Below are 27,154 nucleotides of genomic sequence, written 5' to 3' on the forward strand. Positions count from 1 at the left end.
TTATCCACAGGAGCTGAGCCTTCGTAAAAAGGGTCTGGAGTGTCTGGTGTCCATCCTCAAATGTATGGTGGAGTGGAGCAAAGACATGTATGTCAATCCAAACCTTCAGGCTAACCTTGGTGAGTGTGTAGCACACATTAAATTTTGCAAACAGCGCACAGGAGACGGGGGCAAGTCTGCACGTACATAAAAACTCATTGTGTTTATGACTTGTTTACAGGCCAGGAGCATCCGTCTGATAACGAGGGGGGAGAGTTGAAGCTTCCAGAGCAGCTGGTGGGACGTCGAGACAGCATCAGCTCATTGGACTCCACCGTCTCCTCCAGCGTTGCGATCTCCCAGGCCGATCATCCAGAACAGTACGAGGTCATCAAACAGCAGAAGGACATCATCGAGCATGGCATCGAACTGTGAGTCTCTTCTTTTCAGCCTGGTTTGGATTTACACTCGTATTACCTAGGGTCAGATTTTATCAATACAAAAGTCCCTGAGTGTAGAAATGTTTCCTACTTTGTGTTCCTGTTTAGAGTAGAATAGGATTAATGTTTTCCTCTCATCTCTCCCCAGATTCAACAAGAAGCCGAAGCGGGGTATCCAGTACCTGCAGGACCAGGGCATGCTGGGTGCCACAGCTGAGGACATAGCCCAGTTCCTACACCAGGAGGACAGGCTGGACACTGTGAGTGATTACACAAGCTTAAATTACACAACACTCCATTTATCAAACAACAAAAACCTTAACTCAAGTTATTAATCAATCCAAATACTTTACCTCTGCATCCACAGACCCAGGTGGGAGAGTTCTTGGGAGAGAACATCAAGTTCAACAAAGAAGTGATGTACTGCTACGTAGACCAGTTGGACTTCTGCGGGCGGGACTTTGTCTCAGCACTCAGAGCGTTCCTGGAAGGCTTCAGGCTGCCTGGTGAGGCCCAGAAGATTGATAGGCTGATGGAGAAGTTCGCTGCTCGATACCTGGAGTGCAACCAGGGGTAAGACCCATCTGTTGAAATATGAGAGCTTGGAGAGATTTACTGGTGCCTGTCAAAATACCCCAGAGTGAGGTATTTTTATTTGGCAGACACTGTTAGCACCAAAGTGTTTGTCAGATATGGGAGGTAACAAAGTACAAATACTTTGTTATTGTACTTTATCTGTACTTTACTTAAATGTTTATTTTTCTGGCTACTTTTTACTTTTGTTCCCTACATTTTAACAGAAATATCTGTATTTTCATCAATTTCAAGAAGAGCTTGTTACTTTAGTTTTATTGCATTTGAAGATAATTATTAATTATTTTTATTTTGCATCACAGCACTTTCCAACATCAAGACTAATTTTAGCCTAAATGGATGGGAAAATAAAACACATCCATCAGTGCATATCATGCTGATAGACATAACAAGAAAAAAAAAAAGACTTAATAAATCATAAAAGACCAAACAAGATGCAAAACACAAAACAAGACCTAAAAGATGTAACAAAAAGTAACAAGGCGTAAAAGATTTAACAGTTGAAAAGTTGAAAACAAGATACAAGATGACAAAGATGTAACGAGAAAAAAAAGATGTAACAAGATGGAAAAATGACAAGAGTTTACATTTGCAGGGTACTCGTGGGGTTTTTAACGTATTCAGAAAGTATTGAAAAAATCTGAAATTACTCCAGAGAAGGACAGAGGACCGGATGAACATGCTGACTGATGTTTGTGGTCTTCATCCCTTATAAACTTGACTCACTATTTTGATCTCAGTAATATGATTTATTTTATTGATGTTTTATTTGACATTTTATACTCCAGAGTAGGACAGAGGATAGAATGACAGGATCAATATACTGATTGATGTCTGCGGTATTCATTCTTTATAAACTTGACTTAGTATTTTGATCTCGATAATATGATTTATTTTATTGATGTATTATTTGTTTCCAGTGAGATATTATTTAGTTTATGTATAGACTATATATTAGTTTGTATATATAATGTTGCTGTTGTAGAAACAATATTAAGTCTTATCCTGCTCTGAATTCATTATTTTTGAAAATAATATATTACTACTGCTTAAAATCCATACTGATTTTCATTTATATCTTTAATACTTTTGTAGTTATGGTTGTGAAGTTGGCATTAAATTTAAGTTGTAGTAAAAGTTCTTAAAAAGTCTTAACCTTGGAGGTACCCTGAAGTGATTAATGCCAAAGCCTACATGAGATCAGTGCAGCTGCTAACCATCGCCCTGATGCATTTCTTGTTTTACAGACAAACTCTGTTTGCCAGTGCGGACACGGCCTACGTGCTGGCGTACTCCATCATTATGCTCACCACAGACCTGCACAGTCCTCAGGTACGTCATGTCCACGATCACCATGTGAGCCATTATCATCGAGGACACAACTGTGTCTCTGTGGAATGTAATATGAAGGAATTCAGTGTTTCCCATAGAAGGACAGTCTAACTGTGACTATTGAAATATTTGAAAGAATACTTTACCCTATTTTTTAGTAGTTTCTTTTTTCACCATTTTAATTCTACTTAATTCTTATTTTAACTCTCAAACTACTTTACTCTGCTCACCTTCCTTTCTTTTCCCACCCACACCTACACTTCTGATGTATTACTGCACACACAAAGATTTTCGCCCCGCACACCTCTTTGTGTTTCTCTTCCTCTGTGCAGTTCATTTCTCATCTGTTAACTTTCTATCTCAGCAGTAGGTTTTGCCCAAAAATGTCAACTCACGTTTTGGATTTTTTTCACCCACGATTTAGTTTTCACAGCAGCAGGTGAGCAGCATGTGGAGGAGGTTTATCTAAACAGTAAAAACCAACGTGGTAGCAAATAACATCAGCACCTACCAAGTGGTCTTACAAGCTTTTACAAAACAACAATATAAGTAGGCCTACATTCAACAAGAGACTGTTGCTCTGTGTGTGTCTCTGCAGAGCATGTATGATTGCCACTAGATTCTGCTCACAATAGCACAACAAACAAATTTGTGATGAGTAGAGCAAGGAGAGATTGTCCTCAAGTTAATCGACTATGGATGACTTCAAGGACAATACAGTAAATAATAAAAGAAAAAGAGAAAAAACTCACAATTCATTTAGTAAAATACGTAAGACATAAAATGAAGAATTCTCTTGTATGGATAAAATAAATAAATAAATAAAATTGCTAGAATGGGTCACCACATATACATGGGTGGCCGTTAATATACCTGAGCGGCCCACCCAAGTGAAGAATGTGTGGGAACCACTGGATTTAAAGTCCTCCTTTAAGCACGAAAGAGTCACTTTGAGTTTGTCATTATTTACTGAAGGACTGCACCAAGGTTTGCACAGATAAAGTGGAAGAAAAGCAGCGCTGCTAGAAAATGTGTATTTTGGCTCATGCAATATGTCTTTGAAGGTGCTGAAACCAGAAGCAGCCCTTTGTTTAAAAAAAAATATATCAAAGAAAATTCCAGGAAGTTCAGCTTGAGTTAGAGAGTCATGTGCTTCAAGGCTTATCAGACTAAAAACCTGCACATCAGACAGGACTTCACAACTCAGGAAAATTACTATGTTGACAATTGTTTTAATTTTTGGGACACTAATCACAAGCTAAACAGTATAAATACAGCACAAAAGAATCTACCAACATGTGTTTGATTGGCCACAGAAGTACCCTTGCTAAATAATGTTATGTTGCATTCTGGCGCAGGGCAAAGAAGGTCCAACTTTTTTGCTGAATGACCCTTTTTCTTTCCTGAAGTCCTTTGCGTTGCCTTCATTGACCACTGGGTCATTTACACACATTTCCACTCAAAGTAGCTGGGCTTTTTAGTTCCAGGAACTACTTTTCAAGGAACTAACAGGTTTCCTCAGCCTAGTGATGTCTGTGTTTCCACCTCTGTCAAAAGAACAGCAAACATTAGGCAAATTGGCCCCTGGTCACTGTGATGTAAACACACCGAGGTCCTTCAGATGTACCGACTAGTCACAAAGCAAAGTTCCTGCTTTGGAAAAGCAGCTAATGAGCAGGCTGCGCGGGCCTGTGTCTGTCTTCTACAAATAACTGTTGCCTCTGATTTATCATTGCTGACAGTCCAGTGTGACAGAGGAAATTGTGTCTGGCATTTAAAGTCTGGGAAAGGCAGGTGTAAAATATGACAGTGAGACAGAGAGAGACTAATGCTCATGACGGAGAGCAACAACGAGAGATGATGACACAATGTCAGACAATGAAAAGACTTTATTGACTGCAGTCAGGGAAAGTAAATTATAAGATGCGCTATACTCCACAGAGCACGATAACACAAGACAAAAGAGCACCAACAATAGTCTGTTTGTTTCTACGCAATTATGATGGCTTCCTGCTTAGATGTTTTTTTTCCCTGATTATAAAGTCTTATAACAGATCCAGACTATTGTGAACTCAGTCTGAAATACTTATTAAGTGGGCCTGTTATGTGTTAACAAAGGAGTTCAAAACTTTAACCTTCACTGTCTTCATCACATAAAAACAAAAAACAAAAAACTTATATTTAACTTTTGAATAAAAAAAATGAAAGGAAAGCAAAAACAAAAATATAACAGCCATGGTTCTAATTGCCTGTTTTCAAAGAAAAGTCTATTATCTTGAGGTTTATACATCAGTAAGTCCAGGTGCATTTTCTGCTGTGACATAAATCTTTCATTTTTTCATCCATTTATGAATAAATGCATTTTCTCTCAGTCATAGTATAAATCTCTCTCATAATTTCTCATTAGTACTCTATGCTAGGGGCAATCTGTGCTTGTTATCAATAAAATCTGGGTTGAATACCTGTCATTATCAATCACATAATCATTTATATTACTGAGGTATAATCCTGGCATATTGGATTCCTGCATTCCTTAGTCATCAGATATCCCATGCTGAGCCATTCTTCTATAGTTCCCATTTAACCTTGATGTACATAGTTAAGAAAGCTTTATAGTGTGTTAAATTATTGCCTCTACATCTTCAAGATACACTTTTATTTTGAAATTCCCATGGAATGTGTCCCTAAAGTCTGGAAGAGTTCAGTCATAAAATTGTCAAATCATAATTTAGTTGCTTTTCATGAGTTGACAGAAATGTAAATGTATTGTCCAACGAATCAATGTAATATCACATTACACTCCTACTATTTAACTAATAACATACTGTATAGTCTTGGTCTTGCAGGACTAACACACACTTGCAGCTCCAAAGGTGTTGTGTCTTTTACCAGTACTAAAATTCAGCAGCAGACACTTTGTTTTGGCTCCACTGCTTTCCAGACATATACAACATGCATTAAAACAGCAAAATCAGACAAAACTAAATTTTGAATCCCTGGCAGCCATTTTCAGCAGATTTAGTAAATATCCCCCAGTGTAAAGACCAAACCATGACAGAAGCTAACACCTTATTATGGCAAGACATAGGCAGATTATTCATGTTTGTTAATTCAAACATAGTCAATGCTTGACAGGACATGTTGTCCACTGTCTCATTCTCACACTTTCAGTTTCCTCCCTTTTAATTAACCCTTTCAACTGCTTTTCTTGATCTTTTTCATTCATGTAGGTGAAAAACAAGATGACAAAGGAGCAGTACATCAAGATGAATCGTGGTATCAACGACAGTAAGGACCTGCCTGAGGAGTATCTATCTTCCATCTATGATGAGATCGCAGGCAAGAAGATTGCCATGAAAGAAAGCAAAGAGTTCTCAATCACCCCAAAGTCCACCAAGCAGAGTGAGCACATGTCTCCTTTAATTCTGGTTTCTCTGAAGTTTGCTTTCTGAACAGACTGTCGCATGTTGGCGGGTAAGAAGAGAACAGACTTGCGGTCTGTCACTGTGATGTCCTCCAGCCTCAGCAGCTCCCTGACAGACACTAGTCACTGTTTACTGAAAAACATTTATGTCCTTGTCCCTGCAGGTGTAGCCAGTGAGAAGCAGCGCCGTCTGCTGTACAATATGGAGATGGAGCAGATGGCGAAGACCGCTAAGGCTCTGATGGAGGCCGTCAGCCACGCTCAGGCTCCCTTCTTCAGCGCGACGCACCTGGAGCACGTCAGACCCATGTTCAAGGTTACTTTGTACTCTTGTCATTTACTTTACAGGCCTGATTAGCTTGAAGTAGATATTTGAACAGTGGAATGCATACTGCAAGCAGAGAGGTAAACTGTACTTAATGTGTGTTGTAGCTGGCGTGGACCCCCTTGCTGGCAGCATTCAGTGTGGGACTGCAGGACTGTGACGACCCAGAGGTGGCGTCACTGTGTCTGGAGGGCATTCGATGTGCCATCAGGATCGCGTGCATCTTCAGCATGCAGGTCTGCCGATCTTTTACACACAAACTGAGCCTAACATCTACAATTCTCAGCAGCTGTAGACAGAGTTCATTGTAATCTTCCTTATATTTTTTTGTGTATTCTCCACTAGTCACGTGATATATCGGCTGTGTTTTATTTTTAAATTGACTCGGTGTCGGAAGCAGCATGAAAACCTGTACTTCCTGTCTGCAGTTGGAGCGAGATGCGTACGTCCAGGCCTTGGCCAGATTCACCCTGCTGACAGCCAGTTCCAGCATCACAGAGATGAAGCAGAAGAACATCGACACCATCAAGACCCTGATCACTGTGGCCCACACTGACGGAAACTACCTGGGCAACTCCTGGCATGAGGTGACTCCCTCCTCACAAGATTATTAGTTACCACTGAATGTTTCAAATTTCTGAGCTTATCACAGCTACTTCAAACTTAATAAAACGTCCAAGTCCTAGATGTTATATGTGGTTTATGTGTTGTAGATCTTGAGGTGTATCAGTCAGCTGGAGCTGGCACAGTTGATCGGCACAGGGGTAAAGACACGCTACATCTCAGGAGTGGTCCGGGACAAGGACACCAGCATCAAGGGTTTACCCTCAGGCACGGAGGAGTTCATGCCCCTGGGGCTTGGTGAGTCACACACACACACACACACACCTGTCTCTCACATGCACTGTAATGCAGCATTTACCCACACACTACCCAGAGGAACTGTATGTGTGAATGCATCAGTTGCCACACATAACCCTTTTAGCTCCCTCGTCCAAAGGCCGAGCGAGCCACATTTGAGAGTAGATCAACGAGTGGGCATGTTGATAACGTTGCCTGATGTGTAGCTGCTGTATCGTTTTCCACTCTTTGATTGGTTGTTTCATTTTCATACAGACTGCTGATCTGTTCATCAGTATCAGCCTACATGAGCCTCAATCTGTGATGTGAGATTACAGACAGAGAAAGTAAAAGTGTACGTCCCGCAAATCCCAGCACGCTACAGCGCAGACAGGCAGACAGGACTCGCACTACCCTCTGTGTCTATCACAGTTAGTCGGTTTTAAGACGTGGCTTGTATTGATATCAAAGTAAAAATTGTAATTATTATGGATTGTTCCTTTTCCTCCTCCTCCTGAACGCACTGCAGGCGCCACCCCTCACTTACACCATACAGTGTATTTATGACACGTGAGACCACATCTAACAGAAAATCATCTGAATCACCAATTCTAACAATGTCCTGACCTGACTGTCAGGATATTATTACATATGTGAAAACAGCTATACACACACACACACACACACCACATAACTTCAGTCATTCACAATTTATTTACAACCTAACTCTTATAATCACCTGCGAAAAAGTGTCTTTATCTTGAGAATTCCCATCAAAACTGCGTTACTCTTGCTTTTCTACAGTAACAGCTGATGTTAACCTAATTCAAGTGACTGTATACCAAGTATTAACTCCTGAGCAGCCAGTGTTTAATGTAAAAAACAATGGTTTTCATAGTGAAAATAAGAATCTTAATAACAGCACACATCCAGACAATTTCTGCATTAATCCCCCTTTCCTCGGTGCTTTTAAAAGATAGATCCATTTGCTTTATGTGTCTGATGCCTGACTGTACACAGAGCTGATGTTAATTGTGTTTGGTGTTGCAGGTAACCTGGTGGGAAGTCAGGACAAGAGACAGATGGCTCACATCCAGGAGTCCGTGGGAGAGACCAGCTCTCAGAGTGTGGTGGTAGCTGTAGACAGGTGAAACAAAAGACTAAGCGCTCAGACATTAATAAATAAATACCTAATTTATGATCAGTATCTGCTGTTTATGATGGCTGCAGGTTTCTGTTCCCTCAAAATAATGAACCTATTTTTATATTTGCAGGATCTTCACCGGCTCCACCAGACTAGACGGAAATGCAATCGGTGAGTGTCTTAGCCTTTACGTATAGCATCTGTCTCTGTGTGTGTGACAAAGAAAGGGAAGTTATTCATTGTGTGTTGCCGTTTAATTGTCTCCAGTGGACTTCGTGCGGTGGCTGTGTGCGGTGTCCATGGACGAGCTGGCCTCGGCGCACCAGCCAAGGATGTTCAGCTTACAGAAGATCGTGGAGATCTCCTACTACAACATGAACCGCATCAGGCTGCAGTGGTCTCGAATCTGGCAGGTCATAGGAGACCACTTCAACAAGGTTGGTGGAGCAGAGGCTTCTGTCATCTGACCTGCAGTGTCGTGTTTTAGAGTTTTAGGATACATACAGTATTCGTGTGGTGGTGCTCCCCTGCAGCTCTATGCACTTTGTTTTGTCCTGTAATGCCCCCTTGAGGACTTGAATTTATTGCCGCTGCAGGAACACAGGACGGCTCTTTAATTATGTCCACACAGGCTGTGTGCAGGCCCGCCATGGTCATTTATTTTAATGTACTTAAGTGGGGCATGTCTTGGACCACACAAGTCCAACTGCACTACTACCCCAAAAATAATTACGCTGAAATTGTCCTTAACTGAGCTTTTTATTTACAAAGCTGCATCACTGAAAATGCAGATGGACTTTTTTAAATTCCAAAAGGTATAATGATTCAAAAGTGGATGGAACAGTAGCAATGCCACTTTAGATCTGTCACTATATAACGTATCTGTTTGCACATGGGTGAAAACAGTCTTACAACAGTTATTCAGCTATTTACACCCGGCCTCTCTAAAACTAAAAAGAATAAAGAAGTCCCTCAAAGAAGAATGGGGGGTTATGAATGGATTATTGACAGGACTCCTCTTGGAAGACTGTGGTTTGAGTCCCAACCTGGGAGTCCAAGGTGAAATGAATGGACGGTGTTGACTTTTAACTTTTTTTTTTTGTCAGTTTTTTAATCATCATTTTCAGTTCTGAGTTGCACTCAGACTTTTAGACTATATACACCCAGGTGTAACCAGCCACATTGGCTCTTCAACCCTGGGTGCAAATAGCATTGTTGGCTACTGACACCTAGATGCTAATAGCATCTGCCATAATTATTTGTTAGAGTGAGATTGGAGAAGCACTGACATACTGACAGACCTTTAATAATAGATATCCTGATGCCAAGAACATATGAAAGGACGATCTAATGTGAAAGAGGTTGCTCGTAGTGACAATCCCCCAAAGATTTATCACTGACTCTTAAGTTTTCCTCAGCTCTTGCCAGCATTTTAGAGTTTTTCAGCTCTTAAATTGTCTGAAAAAAAAAAACAATAAATGCAAACGATTGATCATGATTACCTTTAGTAAACCAGAGTACATGTGATGCATCACTGAGCTCCACTGATTGTGTCTTCTTCAAGGTGGGCTGTAACCCCAATGAGGACGTAGCCATCTTTGCTGTGGACTCACTGAGGCAGCTTTCCATGAAGTTCTTGGAGAAAGGAGAGCTGGCCAACTTCCGCTTCCAGAAAGACTTCCTCAGGCCTTTTGAGCACATCATGAAGAAGAACAGGTAAAAACTATTTAATTTAATATAATAGAATAATGGTTCGGCACAAATGGGTCATATACAGTAGATAAATAGAATCGAGTTGTGTTTTTTAGTAAAATATGATTTGATGTTCTAATAACTCTTAAAGAAACACATCATTACACCATGTTAACACCCTCCTCTCCCCGCAGGTCCCCCACTATCAGAGACATGGTGATCAGGTGTGTGGCGCAGATGGTAAACTCCCAGGCAGCCAACATCCGTTCAGGTTGGAAGAACATCTTCTCAGTTTTCCACCAGGCAGCATCCGACCACGATGAGACTATCGTGGAGCTGGCCTTCCAGACCACTGGACACATCGTCAGTGAGTATGACCGCAGCTCTTTTCTCAGGAAATGAATAACAGGTGACAGAGGCTGTGTTGCCTAGCCGACACTGAGACAGATTCTCAGCCAGACTGAAGCTTTTATAAGCCTGAGTGTGAGAATTCAGAAATCAGCAACCAGTTTTCTGACTTTATTTCCTTCTCTTCGTCACTCTTCTTCAGTGAACACCTTCCAGGAGCACTTTGCAGCTGCGATCGATTCGTTCCAGGATGCAGTGAAGTGCCTGTCAGAGTTTGTGTGCAATGCAGCTTTTCCTGACACCAGCATGGAGGCTATCCGACTCATCCGACACTGCGCTAAATATGTGTCTGAAAGGCCACAGGTGGGAGCAAATGATTTGTGACTGTAGTGTTAAGACCGTTCTAGGATGCTTATCTATCATTTTGCAAATCGCGCTATGTTGTTTCTTTAAAAATAATAGTATAATATTCCACTTTATGAATTTGTGTCCTGCTGTTTCTCTGTCCAGACCCTGAGGGAATACACCAGTGATGACATGAATGTTGCCCCTGGTGATCGGGTGTGGGTCCGTGGCTGGTTTCCCATTCTGTTCGAGCTCTCTTGTATCATCAATCGCTGCAAGCTGGATGTCCGAACCAGGTAAGAAAAAAAAACAACTACAGCTATGTGTTCTCTAAAACTTATCGTCTCCTCCTAATACTTATTTTTCTTTCTGTGACGGGCTGCTACTAACAATTTTTTTCATTATCAATTAGCCTGCTGATTATTTTCACGATTAATCACTTAGTTCAGTTTATAAAACGATTAAAAAAAAGAAAAGTGAAAAATGCTCATTATAATTACCCAGAAACAATCCAAAACTCAAAGATTCTTCCTTTACCATCAAGAACAGGGACAAATCCTAATATTTAAGAATCTGGAACCAGCAAATGTTTGACGTTTCTGCTTGAAAAATGACTGAAAAGATTTGTTATCAAAATAGTTGGTGACTAATTTTCTTTCACTCAGCTGATTCATTAATCGACTGTTTGTTGCAACTCTGTTGCAAAGACAACACATCTGAAGAGAAATTAAATAAAACAAACAATATTTAAAGTAAAGTAAATATTAAAGTTATGCATAAAACTGAATCACGATTGGATAAAATCACTAAATAAATTTCATAGTTTAGTCAATGTTTCATAAAAAAATTGACACATTAATATAACAAATCTAATCAAATGAATAATTCTTAGGTGCATTACACTTTTATTAAGTTTATTAACTTTTTATTATTTTATTTTATTTATTTATTATTCATTATTTATTTTTATTATTATTTATTATTAAAATGCTAAATACATTCATCCACAATTCCACTGTTTCCTGTTACTGTTCATTTTTTATACCTGTTTTTAAAAACTGCAAGTGTAACTAGATTCCAAAAATGTTTTATCATCTGGTGAGCTGTTCCACATTTTAGACCCAATACATTGAAGTGTTTATATCCAAAAGAACCATGTCTGTGATCCAAAATCAAGATGATCAACCAAGCAACAAGACTAATGAAAGTAAGAATAAAACATGTAAGAAAAGTATCAGTTAAAAGAGACGACGGGTTCAGTAGAAAGAAGCAGGATTGAAGCCTCTTACTCAGATTATAGTGTTAGTTATCTGCTGGTCACAGAGCTGTGAAGCAACATGACTGATGTGTGTGTCTTTGTGTGTCTTTGCTCCTGACAGAGGTCTCACAGTCATGTTTGAGATCATGAAGAGTTACGGTCACACCTTCGAGAAGCACTGGTGGCACGACCTCTTCAGAATCGTCTTCCGCATCTTTGACAACATGAAGCTCCCCGAGCAGCAGACAGAGGTCAGAGGTCACTGCTGGCAGGCCGTCATGTCCCGTGGTTCTTTATGCTTTGACAAGCTACTCGAATATTTGAAGCATGTCCTCTTTTGTGATTTGGGGAAGCAGTAGACCTTAAAACTGTCAGTAATTTATGTCCACATACAGAATGAAAAAAGGTGGGATTGTTTAAAAAAAAACCTTACTTAGCTCTGCTTCTGTTTTCTTCCAGAAAACCGAGTGGATGACGACAACATGTAACCACGCACTGTATGCCATCTGTGACGTCTTTACCCAGTTTTATGAGCCTCTTAGTGAAATCCTGCTGGCTGACATTTTCACGCAGCTACAGTGGTGTGTTCGACAAGGTAGGTGTTCAAATTCACAGGGTGTCATTGACAGGGTGCAAACTGAACTTTTCAGTGTGTCTGCCAGTAGCTGGTAAAATAAATAAATTTACCAGCCCAAAATATTTTGCAATCAGTCGTAAAACTGCTCCTTCACTGATTTCCATTTAATTACTTTGATCATTTTAATTTATTCTTCATAATGTTGAGTTTTGGACAAAACTAACATTGTGAAGGTGTCACTGTGGGCTCTGGGTAATTATGACAAAATTTTTCACTATTTTCATAATTTTTATAAAGCAAACAATTAATAGAGAAAATAATGAGTGTAACCATACTTAAAATAATTATTAGTTACACTCCTATTCAAAAATAGTTAAAAATGAGCTCAATTCCAACCAACAACACTAAAATGTTACTCACTTAAGTAACATTTTAACAGAGGAATTTTTACAGTGTGGTATGAGTACTTTACTGAAGTACAAGATCTGAGTACTTCCTCCACCACTGCCCCTCTCTTTCCATCAAGATAACAAAACACTTAAAGAGACAGACAAAAATCACGACCCAGTTACTCAGGATAATCCACAGACATGATGTGAGCAGTTTCATGTAGGAGCTACTTTCTTTCTGCTACAAAGAAAGTAGTTCCTACATGAAACTTGTATGCGGATTATTTTAAGAAACCGGGTCACGATTTCTAAAAAGAGACGCTGGTTCTGAATTTTTCAGATGAGCTCCTTGGCACTTTGAGCACCACAAGCTGAGTGCCATTTAGTCCCATTATGTTGGTGAGAAGGCAGACATCTCCAAAACTCTGTAACTGACACCCAAAAAATCTAATTGGATAAAAAGAAGTACAGGCTAGGGGGAAAATATAAATTTTTGATTTTGTAAATAATTATAGGAATTGATATAATTACATTGCTTTTTAACAAGCACGCTCACAGCTGAACTGCACCTCTGTGTCGTCTGACCCTTTGCTGTGATTCCACATTATTTATTGGTCACCTGTCCAGTGATGCCACTTAGCTGACACTTTGTGAGAGTGAACTTCGGACCATATTGGCAGTAGCTAGAAACAACAGTAAGGGAGTGTACAAAAAGTAATATTTCACTGCTGTGATGTTATTCAAATCTTCTTTGGACCCTCTTTTTGACATGAAAAAAAATCCTATACCTTCCTTCCAGTATCTGAAAGACATTACTGAGTTACTACAATTTATTTAGTAACTAAAAGTGACATAGTTGCAGTAGCATAGCTTTAGACATTTTGTATTGAGTCCAGTCCAAAGGTTGAAAGAATTGTAGCAAGTAACTTCTGACATGTGGAAATTGATAAACCAGAGGAATCCATTGCATTTTGCCCCATTAAATGTTCTCATTGTACCACCTACCATCACACCAAGCTCTCAGTTTTACACTTTAAAATTTCTTTGCCTGCATTCCAGTGTCAAACTGGCAAAAATTATTTCAGGTACTTTTTGAAACCCACATGAACATGAAGCACTCTTCACATTGGCATAAATTAGATCCACCACACAGCATTTATTCTAAATGAAAATATGTCACCTTTAAAGATGGTTCCCCTGTTGCTCCCTGTATTACTTCAATATTAGGAGCAAATGTCAAGAATTGAGTTTTCATTAAAACAAAACTATGACTGGTATGTTATCTGCATGCCAAATAAGGCACACCATATATTTTTTTTTTACCATTATACAACACTGGGTGTGTTGTGTAACAAGATTAAGATGAAGAGAGTGAGAATATTATCAGAGGCCAAATTGTCTCCTAAGTAACATATGAACATAAAAAGGCTCCCATTGGGTGAGTGGGGCGGCCCCTCAAGGCCTGATATGTATGAGAACAACTTAAATAAATTCTATATCTTGGATGAAGAAGCATGTCAGATCCAAAAACTGAGCTGCTTTCACAGGATTCTTTTGTCCAAAGCTGTCAGTGTCTGACAGGTTCACAGTGTGTGTGAATATGAAGCAGACGTGTTGTTAAGTTGTTTCCTCTCCTCTGCAGACAACGAACAGCTGGCTCGGTCGGGCACAAACTGTCTGGAGAACCTGGTGATTCTGAACGGGGAAAAGTTCAGCCCGGACGTCTGGAAAATCACCTGCTCCTGCATGCTGGAGATCTTCCAGAACACCAGCCCTCATGCGTAAGTCCTCAACAACTGTACTTTCATCCAGGGATTCAGTCTCTTTTAGCTTCAATTCAGTCAAGCTCAAAAATGTTAATGAAACTCCATGTGACTGTCTGGATCAAAGCTTTCATTCAGTCCCTTATTTGATTCATTGTTACTGTTTTGAAGACAGAACACGTTTTCTCAGGGGAATTTAGGGATTAAGGCTGATGTGCTTCAAAGTTATTGTGCTTTAGTGCTGTGACAGGATGGAAGTTATTACAACACCTGATTCCCCATCTGTTGTGTTTGCTTTTCACATCAGTTTGTTGACATGGCGACCGGCTGGACAGGATGAGGAGACCGCAGATGGCAAACATTTTGTAAGAAAATAAACACATCCACTCATTAACTTAACAATAATAGGCTTCCTAGTCTCTCTGAAACATGATAAGCTGCTGTTAGCCAATGAAAGAACTGTTATATTTCCTATCAACCTTTCCGCCACCTAAGAATGACGTTGACTCATTCATGTCCACGATCTTTGTTGCTGTGTAACGTCTCCAGGATGCTGATTTTGACAGCCAGTCCCAGAGCAGCTACGACAGAGCTCTGTCTGAGAGAGGACACAGCCAGATGTCCAGTGACGACACCTGGAAGGGGAAGTCCAATGCTAGTGAGTACACAGCGTTCACACCAGTGTTAATGTCATTAATGAAAACTGACGAAATGTGCTTGTTTTTTTCCATGACTAAGATGGAACAGTGTTGAGGCAGCACTGACGTCATTAAACACTAATTGTGACTATATTGTGACTTTCTCTTGATTTTTGTTGACAGAAAAACAAACTGAAGTATTATAGGCTGTTGTTGTTTTTTTTTGGGGGGGGGGGGGGGGGGGGGTTACAATACCAGACAGACTTCTCATTCATTCTTTTTCCTTTATTTTTTATTAGAAATAAAGAAAATATCAAAGAGCAAAAAACATTTGCACAATTGTATGTCTAAGGGTGCAAAGGAGAAAACCATGGGTGAGCAAAAAGATAAAGAAATTACAACTATATTAGTAAATCTTCTATTATAAGTGGAGAAGACGGTGTGCGAGTCTTTTTGGTTTTTAAGAATCCAAAATATAAAACATATTTTGCTTTGTTGTCACAGTTTTTGCTTAGTACATAATTCCATATAGTAGAATATTTCATAGTTTTGATGTCTCCAACATTTATCTACAACATAGAAAAATAATAAAAATAAAGAAAAAATGTATGTTCTGTGCTGTACTTGCCATGACAGGACTACAACACTTTCATCACCTGTTTTATAGAAGGCAAGTTAAAGTTAACAACGACAACAACAGGCCATAAATGAGCTGGTAAGAATACCACAAACCTGAAGTGACAAATAAAGAATATATTATTGAAACATTAGATTGTTTTTTTAAAGCCTAGTAATAAGGCAGTGATGTTACTAGAGCTGTAGTCAACCAATGAAAATCTGTTGGCTGAAATTCCACCCACTCTTCAACCAATCAGTTGATCGATGGGGAGAAAAAACTGCACATTATCAATTAAATCAGCCACAGAGCACTGCATGACTTGACCTGGAAGGCTAAATGGGAGCTAATCAAAGTTACACAGTATTGCCAAGCAAATAAATTCCTCCAGTTTCGCTACTTTTTCACATGTAGATATATTGTTACCTTCAGGGAATGTCAAGTAAATTTACACACAGCAACGACATACATGTATGGCTTCTGCATACGAACGCAGCTCGTGCACAAAAAGCAACATTATTACCCTGTTATTTATGAGGCTTCAAACGTCACACAATGTTACACAATCAGTCCAACAGTGCCCCTGCCGCTAGGAGTACCCACATTAGCAACACGCTAATGCAAAATTCAACAGGATATCTGTCAGAGTAAACACTAAAGTGGCATAAAGTATGGCAAAACCTACAGCTCTCTAGTATTTCAGTTTGTGCTGATACTTTGACATGATGTCAGTTGTTTTTTTTTCCTTAGTTTTGTTTTAATGTTTTGGGGGGTTTTTTGCATTTATTTAATAGTGACTGCTGAGGAAAAAGCACAAAAAGGGGTAGAAACAGAGAGGACATTATGTAGGATGTGTTATCTTTTTCATCAGCTAATGTTAGATAAAATCTTGCGTGAAAATAAGTTTCACTAAAATGAACATTTCAGTCAATCTAGTCCAGCCAACAGTTTTCATCGACTAAAACTAGATGAAAATAGTTAAGTTTTTCTTTGACAAAGATAAAAATGCCTATACTTTAAAATGAAAACTAAAATTTGACCCAAAAAAATAGTATGAGGTTGACTAAATATTAAATACTAACAAGGACTTTTGAAACAGGACTAAGAATATATATTTAAAAAAGAATAGCTGACAAAAGCAGCACTATGTGTACACACACACACACACACACACACACACACACACACACACACACACACACACACACACACACACACACACACACACACTTGTAAAAATCTCTTTGAAAAACAGAAATGGCAGCATGGAGAAGAAACGTCTGACTGACTGTCGTTGTAAAATTGGACCACTATTGTTGCTTATTTTACCCTTAAATGCTCATATCTCTACACTTGTACTCTGTTTTCTCTCTACAGGAGTTTCAGACCAGAAGCTGTTTGCAGGGCTGCTGATTAAATGTGTGGTCCAGCTTGAACTGATCCAGACCATAGACAACATTGTCTTCTACCCAGCAACCAGCAAGAAGGAGGATGCTGAGAACATGGCTGCTGCACAGGTAGGTTACAACTGCTGATGATGAATGATTTCTATCCCCACATTACTTTGTTTTGTGATCACTTTTTTTTGTATTTGAGGAAAATGTGTTTAACAGTTGAAACGGTTAAAAAGAGGAACAAAGCAAAGAGATGTGACAACTGATATATTCCTCTTTACTTTCTCTGAAATGCTGCTCACTAATCTGAATCATGGGGAAGTGATCAGAGGTCAGATTACCTCTTGTAATCTTAAAGGGACAGGTCACCCCAAAATCAAACATACATATTTTTCTTCTTACCTTTAGAGCTATTTATCCATCTGGACAGTTTGAGTTGCAGAGTTTTGGGGAGATCAGCCATAGAGATATCTGCTTTCTCTGCAATATAATTGAATTATGTGGCAGTTGGCTTGTGGTACTCAAAGCACCAAAAAATAGATTTTAAAAATTCAAAACCAGTGTGTCTTTCCAAAAATCATGTTCTGGTAAATTCCACTGCAGAAGGAAAGCAGTTCTGGTAGATTCCACTGAAGAGAGAAAGTAGATTCTACTGTAAAAATAAAGTAGTTCCAGTAAATTGTACTGTAAAAAGAATGTAGTTCTGGTAGATTTTACTGCTGAAAGAAAGTAGTTCCAGTAGATTCTAGACAGCAGGAAAGTAGAGCCGGTAGATTCTAATGCAGAAAGAAAATAGTTCTGGTTGATTCTACTGTAGAAACAAAGCAGTTTGGAAGATTCTGCAGCAATAAGAAAGTAGTTCCAATAGATTTGACTGTAGAAAGAAAGTAGTTTATGCTCAAATGCATTTTTTGGTGCTTTTAGCTGAGTGCCATTGAGTTCAACTCTATTGGAGAGAAGGCAGAAATCTCTACAACTGATTTCTACAAACTCTGCAACACACACTAAAACAATCTAGATGGATAAGTAGCACTACAAGTAAGAGAAAAAAAATCTGTATGTTTGATTCTAGGGGGAACTGTCCCTTTAAATTATCTGCTATATTGAGTTAAAGTTGTTTAAAAATGTCCTCCCATCAGCGAGATGCTCTGGAGGAGTCGGAGGCTGAGGGAGGCGAGGCAGGTCCAGATCAGGGGATGTACAGACACATGACCTCTGCACACCTCTTCAAGCTGCTGGACTGTCTGCTGGAGTCGCACACATTCGCCAAGGACTTCAACTCCAACAACGAGCAGAGGACAGCGCTCTGGAGGGCAGGTAAATAGAAAGGAGAAGTCCCCTGTCATAATTCAGTTCATAAAGTCCTTTCCCCATCTTTTACACTTCTTCTATATGTGGGTAATTCAGTAGAATGTTATGAGAGGGTCATTTGCTAAAATGAAGTCCTAAAAAATATACTGTCTAACCTCACCACCATTAGAAAGTCTTCCTAGTTGTAAAGTGATTACCGTTTACAAGGTAATGTAACATTTTTATTCAGTGTGAATTAAAAGTCTGTATCAGAGAAGTTCAGCAGGATACAGTGTTGGTGCCTGGACTGAACTGGAAAACCGGCTGGATGAGCTTTCTTTGTGCTCTCAGTATTCAGCACAGTCTCAGAGGATCATCTGATAGGTCAAACTTCAAGGTTCGCACAAAGTTTGGAAAATGTTTTAATTTTAACAGCCTTCAATGTTAGGAATATGCTTGAATTCGTGTATATACTATAAAATCTTGTATAAAATCTTTTAATATTTGAAATGAAATGATCACATCCTCCTATTTATTACATACTGATGAAACACAAAGTTAATATGAACAGTTGGTAGAATAAACAAAGTGACAATATAAATTGATTTCTTTGGGTATAAAGCAACCTTTCAGGTGGGAAGAAAAGAAAAGAAAGGAGAGACAACCTGTCTGTGAACACTTTTCTCTAATATTCAAACCGAAAGTAAGACTGAGTGTATCGTTTCTGATTAAGACGAGCGCCTTATTGATTAATGAGGCATGCGGAAAACACCTGAAAATGCACTGTAAATAGGTAAATATCAGTTATATAAGTTGTTTGATCCGATAACATGCATTGTGAAGAAAAATTTCTGCATGGATTCACGGCGCATTGTCATGTTCTGTTAACATATTAAATTTAAGAGCTCAGCTCACTGTGAAATGAGAGTTCCACTGATTAAATCTTTACTAAAACAAGCAAAACAAATGACTGAAATGTGACTTAAAATAACCAAAATATCTAATAAATGACAAAAGACTAAAAACAAAAGTAAAGTCCTTGTCAAAATGAAAATACCTTGAAAGTACTTGAAAGGAGCGCCCCAGTTGCTCACCTGTTGGAGTGCACACGCCATGTGAGGGGGGTGTGTCCTTCCTGCAGTGATCTGGATTAGATTCCATCCCAAAGCCCTTTGCTTGCGTGCCATCCTCTCTCCGCCTTTCCTGTCTGTCTTCAGCTTCACTATCAAATAAAGGCAAAAAAACACAACCAATAAAAAAGTTTTAAAAAATGACACGCATTCCCTCCCAGTCCAGGCCAGACTGGGAGGGACATTTTGGTTCTTTGCTGGTACCTTAAAACACTCGAGGCCAACACTAAGGTTATTGTTTTGGTGTCTTTCTGCCTTCTTATTTGATGGAGACAGACGGGATACAGACAGGAAATGAAGGGCAGAGAGAGGAGTGTGGCATGCAGCAAAGGCCACAACCAAACAGGGATGTTGCAGTTAGATGTGTCTTAGTACTTGGCCAAGAAAATCCCTCCCTTTGGTTGTTATTTTTTGTTCAATCAACGATTATTGCCTGTCTGTAATTTCAGGTTTTAAAGGGAAATCCAAGCCCAACTTGTTGAAGCAGGAGACCAGCAGTCTCGCCTGCAGTCTGAGGATCTTGTTCAGGATGTACTCTGACCCTCAGCTGCAGGACTCATGGCCTGACATCCAGACACGCCTGCTGCTGTGAGTACAACATAGGACATGATCAACAAGTATGTGACACAGCTAAAATAAGACGACCACAATTTTCTACTCAAATAGAACTGAAAAGTGTATTTGCAGGGGACTGTTTTCAGCCACAGATTTGGCGCTCGAGTGAGCATTTCAGGCGGTTGGACGTTGTATGTCGGATGGACTTAAAATAAACTACAGGGTGTGGGTTCATTGTAATGAAGAAACATGTCGCTCAGTGCAACATGTGGCTGCGTTTTTAATAGTTTTTGGACAACAATGGAGCTCTATGGCTCAGAGGAAGAAGATATATCAGGCTGTGGATACACACAATACTTGTTGAAAGGATACATTCATAGCTAAACTATAGAATATCACCAGACTTAATCCTTTAAAGGCACAGTTCACCTCAAAATCAGAAGTACATCTTTTTGTCCATCTAGATTTTGTTGGTGTGGGTTGCAGAGTGTTGGTGGTATCAGCCATAGAGATGTCTGCCTTCTCTCTGTTATAATGGGACTAAATGGCACTCAGCTTGTTGTGCTCAAAATCTTGACCCAGTTACTCAAGATAATTCACTGACCTTGTGAGCAGTTTCATATTCGACCTCCTGTCCCTGTGGTGTAAAATTTACCGGGATGACTTTTCTTTTCTGCATTTGAAAAATTCAGAACCAGTGTCTCTTTGCCCCAAATCATCACCTGGTTACTCAAGACAATCCACAGACCTTGTTTAGCAGTTTCATGCAAAAACTAGTTTCTTTCAAGTAGATTCTAAAGTAGTTCCAGTCGATTCTACTGCAGAAAGAAAATAGTTCCTGCATGACACTGCTCACAACAAGGTCTGTGGATTATCTTGAGTAACCAGGTTGTGATTTCTGGAAAAAGGCACTAGTTTCGACTTTTTCAGATCTGTTTTGCCATTTAAACCCATTATACTGGAGAGAAGACAGACATCTCTATGGCTTATATCTCCAAAACTCTGCAGCTCACACCAAAACTATCTAGGTGTTTAAACAGCAAATGTAACAGTAGAAAATGCGTTGTAAAAAACATCAGTGTTATTGCAGTCTGCCTGTGTGTGACTGCCTTGTTAAGCGTGAACCTGAGATAAATAAGCACCAACTGTGTCACTTTCAGAGAGCGCGGTTACTGCTGTTTGTTCCACATCCAGTGAGCTGTTTTGACACATAGCTAATACCTCTTTATATATTTATGAGGTGTACGCTGTGTGTGTGTTTAACAGAATATCGCGGTATGCTAAGAGCCTGGTACAAATCACCTTGTGTTTGTCACTGAGCAGCTGCACTGACTCACGCATTACATCAAGAGTACATATGTGTGGTGTTAATCATTAAATGACTGTTATTATTGGTGCCTTTGCTCAGGATGTTGTTTTTACTACTATATGGTTATATGATGGTCCTGATCCTGCATGTCGTCTCTCTCAGGGTGTGCAGTGAAGCTCTGGCCTACTTCATCAGTCTGACCTCAGAGAGCCACAGAGAGGCTTGGAACAGCCTGCTGATGCTGCTGCTCACCAGGACGCTACGGCTGCCCGATGACAAGGCATGAACACACACACACAAAGCATTCACAACACATCAGTTGAAAGTATATTGTGTATATATTACTGTCTATGTAAAGTTTGATCAAGCGGGGCAGGAATGCTTCAGAGAGCTGTGCTACAAACAAAGCTCAGCACAGCCAGGCTTTCTTTGCATGAGCTGGTTCGATAAATCCTAAAACCCCAGTAAGACATAACGTGTATCATGACGATGGTTATCGACTTCTTTGGTAACAGAGGCTTACTTCTTCAGGATCTTTACACGTTCACATAAAAAGGGGCCTTTGGAGTGCCAAAATAAGGCAAGAGAAGAATGCTGTCAGAAAAACACTAACTGACTTAACGCACTCTTAATACATGCGGTTTATTTCTAACTGGTAGCTACACATTAAACAATTAAACTTGATACAACATATTTAAACTTGAAACTGTTGGTTTGATGCTGTCTCATAATGATGGAGGCATTGAAATCACTTCAGCATCAAATAATCAAAGTAAAACTAATGTTGCTGATTAAATATTATCTGTTATGAGTAGGATATGTTAATGATAATCAATGAGTAGGTGTGTGCTTCCCGTCGTTTTCACCTCCACGTTGTTCCTTCGAACCATTAAACGCACACCAACACTGTACCATTGTCATTTGCCAACAATATGGAATAAAAGCAGTCATATTTTTTCGTGAAAATTTTGCCCTCAAGTTCAGAAGTTATGAAGCAAGTAATTACTGTTGTCATAACAGTCAATAATTCTAGTCCCTAATACAAGCAAACTCAGCTGGTTTGTTGCAGTTGTTAATGAGTTACACAGCTTTGAAACTACAACTATGATGTCACAGCGACACACTTGAGAGTCCTCCCTCTGTAGATGAGTAAATTAGGTGTCTGAGTTATATTCATAACTAACATGATTTTCTTAAATCAGACTTGTTTCTAAATATTTAGAGGACAGTTCGCTCACTTGTAACTCCCCACAGTTCACTTTTTTCCTTCCGGACCTCATCCTTTTTGAGGATATTCCTATAAAATGCTGCTGTGGATCATCTAGAAGGTGCTGCTTCTTCTTCACTTGTTAATTAGTCTCTTGTCTCTTTCCCTCTGACTGCTTTGATGAGGAGAAACAGAAATGTCAAGGATGTCAAACTGATTTTAACCAGATCAAATAGATTGGAGATGCGTGATACTTGGCTTTAGTGGAGCCAGGGCGAGCCTGTTGGCTGACGCGCAGAGCAAGTTCAGGCTTCTCCATTTAGGAAAACTGAACCAATCAGGTGTTTTCTCGCTTGCTGGTCACATCACCTCCAATTAGCAAGTGGTGTGAGCTTTGACAGCTGTGCTCTGAATGTTACCATGGTTACAAGTTGGCTAACAGATGAATCTCAAATGGTGATAAAACTTAAACCGAACTACATATGCCTTAAATGGTTTTAATGAAGCAAATGGTCTTGCCAGCCAATCAGAAAAGAGTATTCACTCAGATACAAGCATGGTATAAACTATAAATAATTATCTAATCAGTAGATAATCAGGGCTTGACAAGACAGCCAATCAGGATCAAACTTAAAAATACAATTCAAAGTCTCTGTAGCTGCTTCATGATCATTTTAGTTTCAGATCATCTGCTGTGTAAAATTTAAAGTGTTACTATAACAGAAAGTTTAGCTGCCCTGTAGATGCTCTGAGATACAGAAAAGATGGCAGCACTGACTGATGTTGCACTGATGTGACATTCGTGGTCGAGACCCATGGCAACGCTTGTATATTTTCTTTTTTATTTATTACATTTTTCATCATTATAAACACATTAAGGACCTAAAAGATAAAAGTTCCAGCTCACACCAGGAGACTAGAATTGATGCATTTCTCATGTGGCTTTGAAACTGATAAAGCAACTTGTAAAACTGATTGTTCTCTCCTTTTCTGTTTTTAATGTAGTATGTTCAGTTCTACTATTCTGGCCTGCAGTGGAGCTTTGAATTTTTTTTTTTGTTTTACTGTAGTTTGTAGTTTACCCTGCACCAGCTGGCACCCAGGAGAGAAACACTGCTGTGCCTTGGGGTATCTTCAGTTACTGCAGCGAGCTGTCACCTATGAATCATGCTCTCTCTGTGTGAGTGCATGATTCACTGATGACTCATGGCAGCCCATGACTCAGGTTTTTTCTTTCCAGGGCACTTCAGGCCAAAACTATAACAGTTTTTGGGTTAGAAAACAACCCAGCAGGCAGCTTGAAGCAGTAGGAAACGTTGGCGCCACGCAGCCAATACCACACAAACCACTGCATCAACAAAAATTCTAACAGTATTGTTAAAGTGGACTGGCCGGCACCATTCTCTTGTGTAAGGCCTGCTGAGAATTTTGGGTTGTTGTTAAATTTGTTGCAGAAAAACCCTTACTGCTACAAATTGTGTTTATTCACCGGAATGCAATTTTGTAATTTAATGAAACTGCCCTTAGAAGCAGCAAAAACATTCATCAGTGAAGACAAAAATGGCCACTCAACACATTAATTTAACGCCCTGCTGTGAACTTTGCTGCCTCCCAGCAGCGCCCACACATCCCAGAACAACCGCTCTTCTTTTCTCAGTTGTGTATATCCTTAAAGAAAGCAAAGTCTGGATTGTTTGAAGTGGGGTTGTATGAGGCACTTATCCATAGTCAGTGTGTTACCTACAGTAGATGGTTGTCGACAAGTTCTCAGTTTGAGGACCAGCAATGGAAGCTGAGCAATATGTTTCTGTGGACATTGTCAGCAGCAAAATGTATTTTAGCTGCCTAAAAAATGATCAGTTTAAGTGTATGTTAAATTTTAAATATTTTCACTGTTTTACCTTGCTGTCAAACAGCACCTTTCTGTCAGGAAACCTCTGCTACTAAACCAAATATTGACCTTTCTTGCTCTACCAGACTCCATTGTCAAAACAGTCATTTTACTTTGTAAAGGACGAAAGTTGCTGGTCTACAGCAGCCTTGTTGTCTTATTATTGCCCATATAACAGTAGTTTTCTGTCAGAAAAGGCTGTCTGATGGTGGTGACAATATTTTGAATTTAGTATTGTGTTAGTACTGTGTTTAAAATACATTCTGCTGCTGAACCTTTTGAGCTTCCTACACTGGTACTCCAGCTGTTTATCAGAGGGCTGGGCAATATATCTATATTATATTGTATCACGATATGAGACTTGATATTGTGATATGGCATAACTGATATCTTTTGGTGGTTTTAAAGGTTGCATTACAATAAATTGATATATTTTCTGAACTTATCAAACTGTTCTGTTATTTGTTTTTACCTACTTAGTGATTATATCCACATTACTTATGGTTATTATCAAAAAATCTAATTATTTTGTGAAAGCACCAACTCTCTCCTCTACAATATTGTGATGTTTTATTTTGTCTGTGCCGCTCAGCGATGATACAGTAAACTCATTTTATTACTTTAGCTGCTGCCACCACTTGTGAACACAACACATTGTAAATCACAATCTACATGATCCACAATTATTGATATTGACCAATTTTAAACTTCACTATCATGATAGGTTTTTCAACTATATCACCCAGGCCTAGTTTGTCCAACTATGGATAAGTACCTCATACAACTGTACTTCAAATAATCTGAACTATCCCTTTTAATATTTCTAAATACACCTTTAGCAAATGCTTGACTGAGCAGAGATGAAAGCACAATACAGGACATCACTTTGTTGAATGCTAATTTACATTTTTTCCTCTTTCTCCTCAGTTCAAGCCGCACGCTTCCTGCTACTACCCCCACCTGTGTGAAATGATGCAGTTCGACCTGATCCCAGAGCTGCGGGCCGTCCTCAGGCGCTTCTTCCTGCGCATCGGCTCCGTCTTCCACATCGCCGCTCCCGAGGTGGCGCCCGCCCGGACTCCCTCGTCCTAGAACGGGTGTGTCAGGCGGAGGCCCGCGAGATGATGGCGGACTCTGATGAGCAGCTCACAAAGTGGACACGCGAGAGAGACTCTCCCCAACCCCAACCCCAACCCATCCCCCACCCCCCCGCCTCTGCTGGACTGAAACAGATCAGAGAGGGGCCACAACTCGAGGAGGAAAGACTGTAGCTTTTCTGTCTCAGTTCAGGACTCTGCATTCAAGTGTTCAGCTTTTCTACTGCACTCAGCTCAGAGAAAAGTCTTTACCCTGTTTGTCCTTCCTCCTCCTCTCTCTCGGGGATGAACAGCACTGTGACCAGCACTCTCTGCTGACTGTAGTCATTCATCATCCCCCTGACTCTCATCTCAAAGTGTAATGACTAGAAAAGAAGTGTAAAACTGATAATTTATTGATACTGTTGCAAACTCTGTACCTGATTTCACTGCTTTGTTTTTCTGTTTGTTTAGTTTTTTTTTAATACTCAACAGAAAAGAAAAGTATATCAACATGCTGAAAGCGAACGATACCATTGAATATGATGAACCTTACTTTTACCCCCTGCGAACATCTCTTTTGGCCGCCTGTGCCTGTTAGAAAAATGACGTGAGTTTGGTGATCTAATCAAAGTCTGTTGTGATATCTGAACCCCGATGTATCCCAAAGCATTGTTTGTCACTTTAACGTTTATGTTCCCTCTTACGTCTGTGTTATTCAGTAGCATTGTCAAAGAGACTGAAGCTCTGAGCTGCAGGTGAAAATCTGCATCTCTTACAACACTAACAAAGATCTACCGCGGCTTTGTTTGTCAGGTCTCTGTGACACGACCGTCCCGTCTGTCATCTTTATCATTTCTTGCCTGTCGATGAGATTTTACTTATTTATTTTTGCTCACTTGCTTTAATTTGTTTTATGATTATTTTTTTCAGGATTTCTGCTGGTTTACAATGAAAGGTTAGTTGAAAGACTGGCTGCTCCCCTCTGTCATGCATTCCTCGGTGCGTTGACCCAGTAAGCCTTCCACTGAAGGACTTAACATGGAGTCAACTCCTCCTGGCTCATAACAGCCCTCCACTGATCCATCAATTGGCCCTCTAAGACGACACAGCGGTTGTCTTATTCCCCCATTTTGCACATCTGTTGCTGACAGTTTGCTCATGTATTAACACCGCCCAGTGTGCCGACCTGCTCCGGACGGTTGGAAAGCCCCTTCAGTGTTGTGTCACATTCAACAGTAGAGTTCAACCACAGAAAGGTTCAGGAACGCAGCGAAACCAAAGCTCGCTGCATCCTGAATCCTCTCCTACTTTATTCCATGCCTTTTTTTAAAAGAAGGATGTATGTAATTATTTAAAGTGCATTTAAATATTTTTTGAGAAGCATTCCTTCCCTCGCAACTATGGATGTCTACTTTTCTTCCCTAAAGCTAGGGAATATATAAATATATATATACAGTAAATGAGAAAATGCAGACTGTAAAGTTTTCAATGTAAGATACATAGAAATGAAAGTGCTATACGGTTCTATACATAATATTGTGATGTAATCTTCCAAGCATTTGGTGAAGTATCAATAAACCTGAATTCTGATCCAC

At 39.7% G+C, this 27,154-nt stretch overlaps 1 protein-coding gene across 1 annotated transcript in view; it reads left to right on the top strand.

The window, feature by feature from the left end:
* arfgef2 (ADP-ribosylation factor guanine nucleotide-exchange factor 2 (brefeldin A-inhibited)) overlaps window positions 1-27,154 on the top strand; it is a 45,252-nt gene extending 18,098 nt beyond the window's left edge. Inside the window, exons 13-39 of the mRNA XM_084721819.1 lie at window positions 11-119; window positions 221-410; window positions 568-679; window positions 787-992; window positions 2,261-2,345; window positions 5,576-5,747; window positions 5,934-6,085; window positions 6,202-6,330; window positions 6,523-6,681; window positions 6,808-6,955; window positions 7,985-8,081; window positions 8,209-8,249; window positions 8,346-8,515; window positions 9,643-9,794; window positions 9,965-10,137; window positions 10,321-10,481; window positions 10,629-10,759; window positions 11,843-11,972; window positions 12,181-12,316; window positions 14,330-14,468; window positions 14,758-14,815; window positions 15,000-15,108; window positions 17,082-17,221; window positions 18,238-18,415; window positions 19,968-20,106; window positions 21,545-21,662; window positions 25,408-27,154. Of these exons, the coding sequence (XP_084577945.1) occupies window positions 11-119; window positions 221-410; window positions 568-679; window positions 787-992; window positions 2,261-2,345; window positions 5,576-5,747; window positions 5,934-6,085; window positions 6,202-6,330; window positions 6,523-6,681; window positions 6,808-6,955; window positions 7,985-8,081; window positions 8,209-8,249; window positions 8,346-8,515; window positions 9,643-9,794; window positions 9,965-10,137; window positions 10,321-10,481; window positions 10,629-10,759; window positions 11,843-11,972; window positions 12,181-12,316; window positions 14,330-14,468; window positions 14,758-14,815; window positions 15,000-15,108; window positions 17,082-17,221; window positions 18,238-18,415; window positions 19,968-20,106; window positions 21,545-21,662; window positions 25,408-25,572 (3,699 nt within the window). The 3' untranslated portion in view covers window positions 25,573-27,154. The remainder of the gene's footprint in view (window positions 1-10; window positions 120-220; window positions 411-567; window positions 680-786; window positions 993-2,260; window positions 2,346-5,575; window positions 5,748-5,933; window positions 6,086-6,201; window positions 6,331-6,522; window positions 6,682-6,807; window positions 6,956-7,984; window positions 8,082-8,208; window positions 8,250-8,345; window positions 8,516-9,642; window positions 9,795-9,964; window positions 10,138-10,320; window positions 10,482-10,628; window positions 10,760-11,842; window positions 11,973-12,180; window positions 12,317-14,329; window positions 14,469-14,757; window positions 14,816-14,999; window positions 15,109-17,081; window positions 17,222-18,237; window positions 18,416-19,967; window positions 20,107-21,544; window positions 21,663-25,407) is intronic.

Source organism: Lutjanus erythropterus, chromosome 6 (genome assembly GCF_056507025.1).
Source record: "Lutjanus erythropterus isolate fLutEry1 chromosome 6, fLutEry1.hap2, whole genome shotgun sequence".
Lineage (NCBI taxonomy): Eukaryota > Metazoa > Chordata > Actinopteri > Lutjaniformes > Lutjanidae > Lutjanus > Lutjanus erythropterus.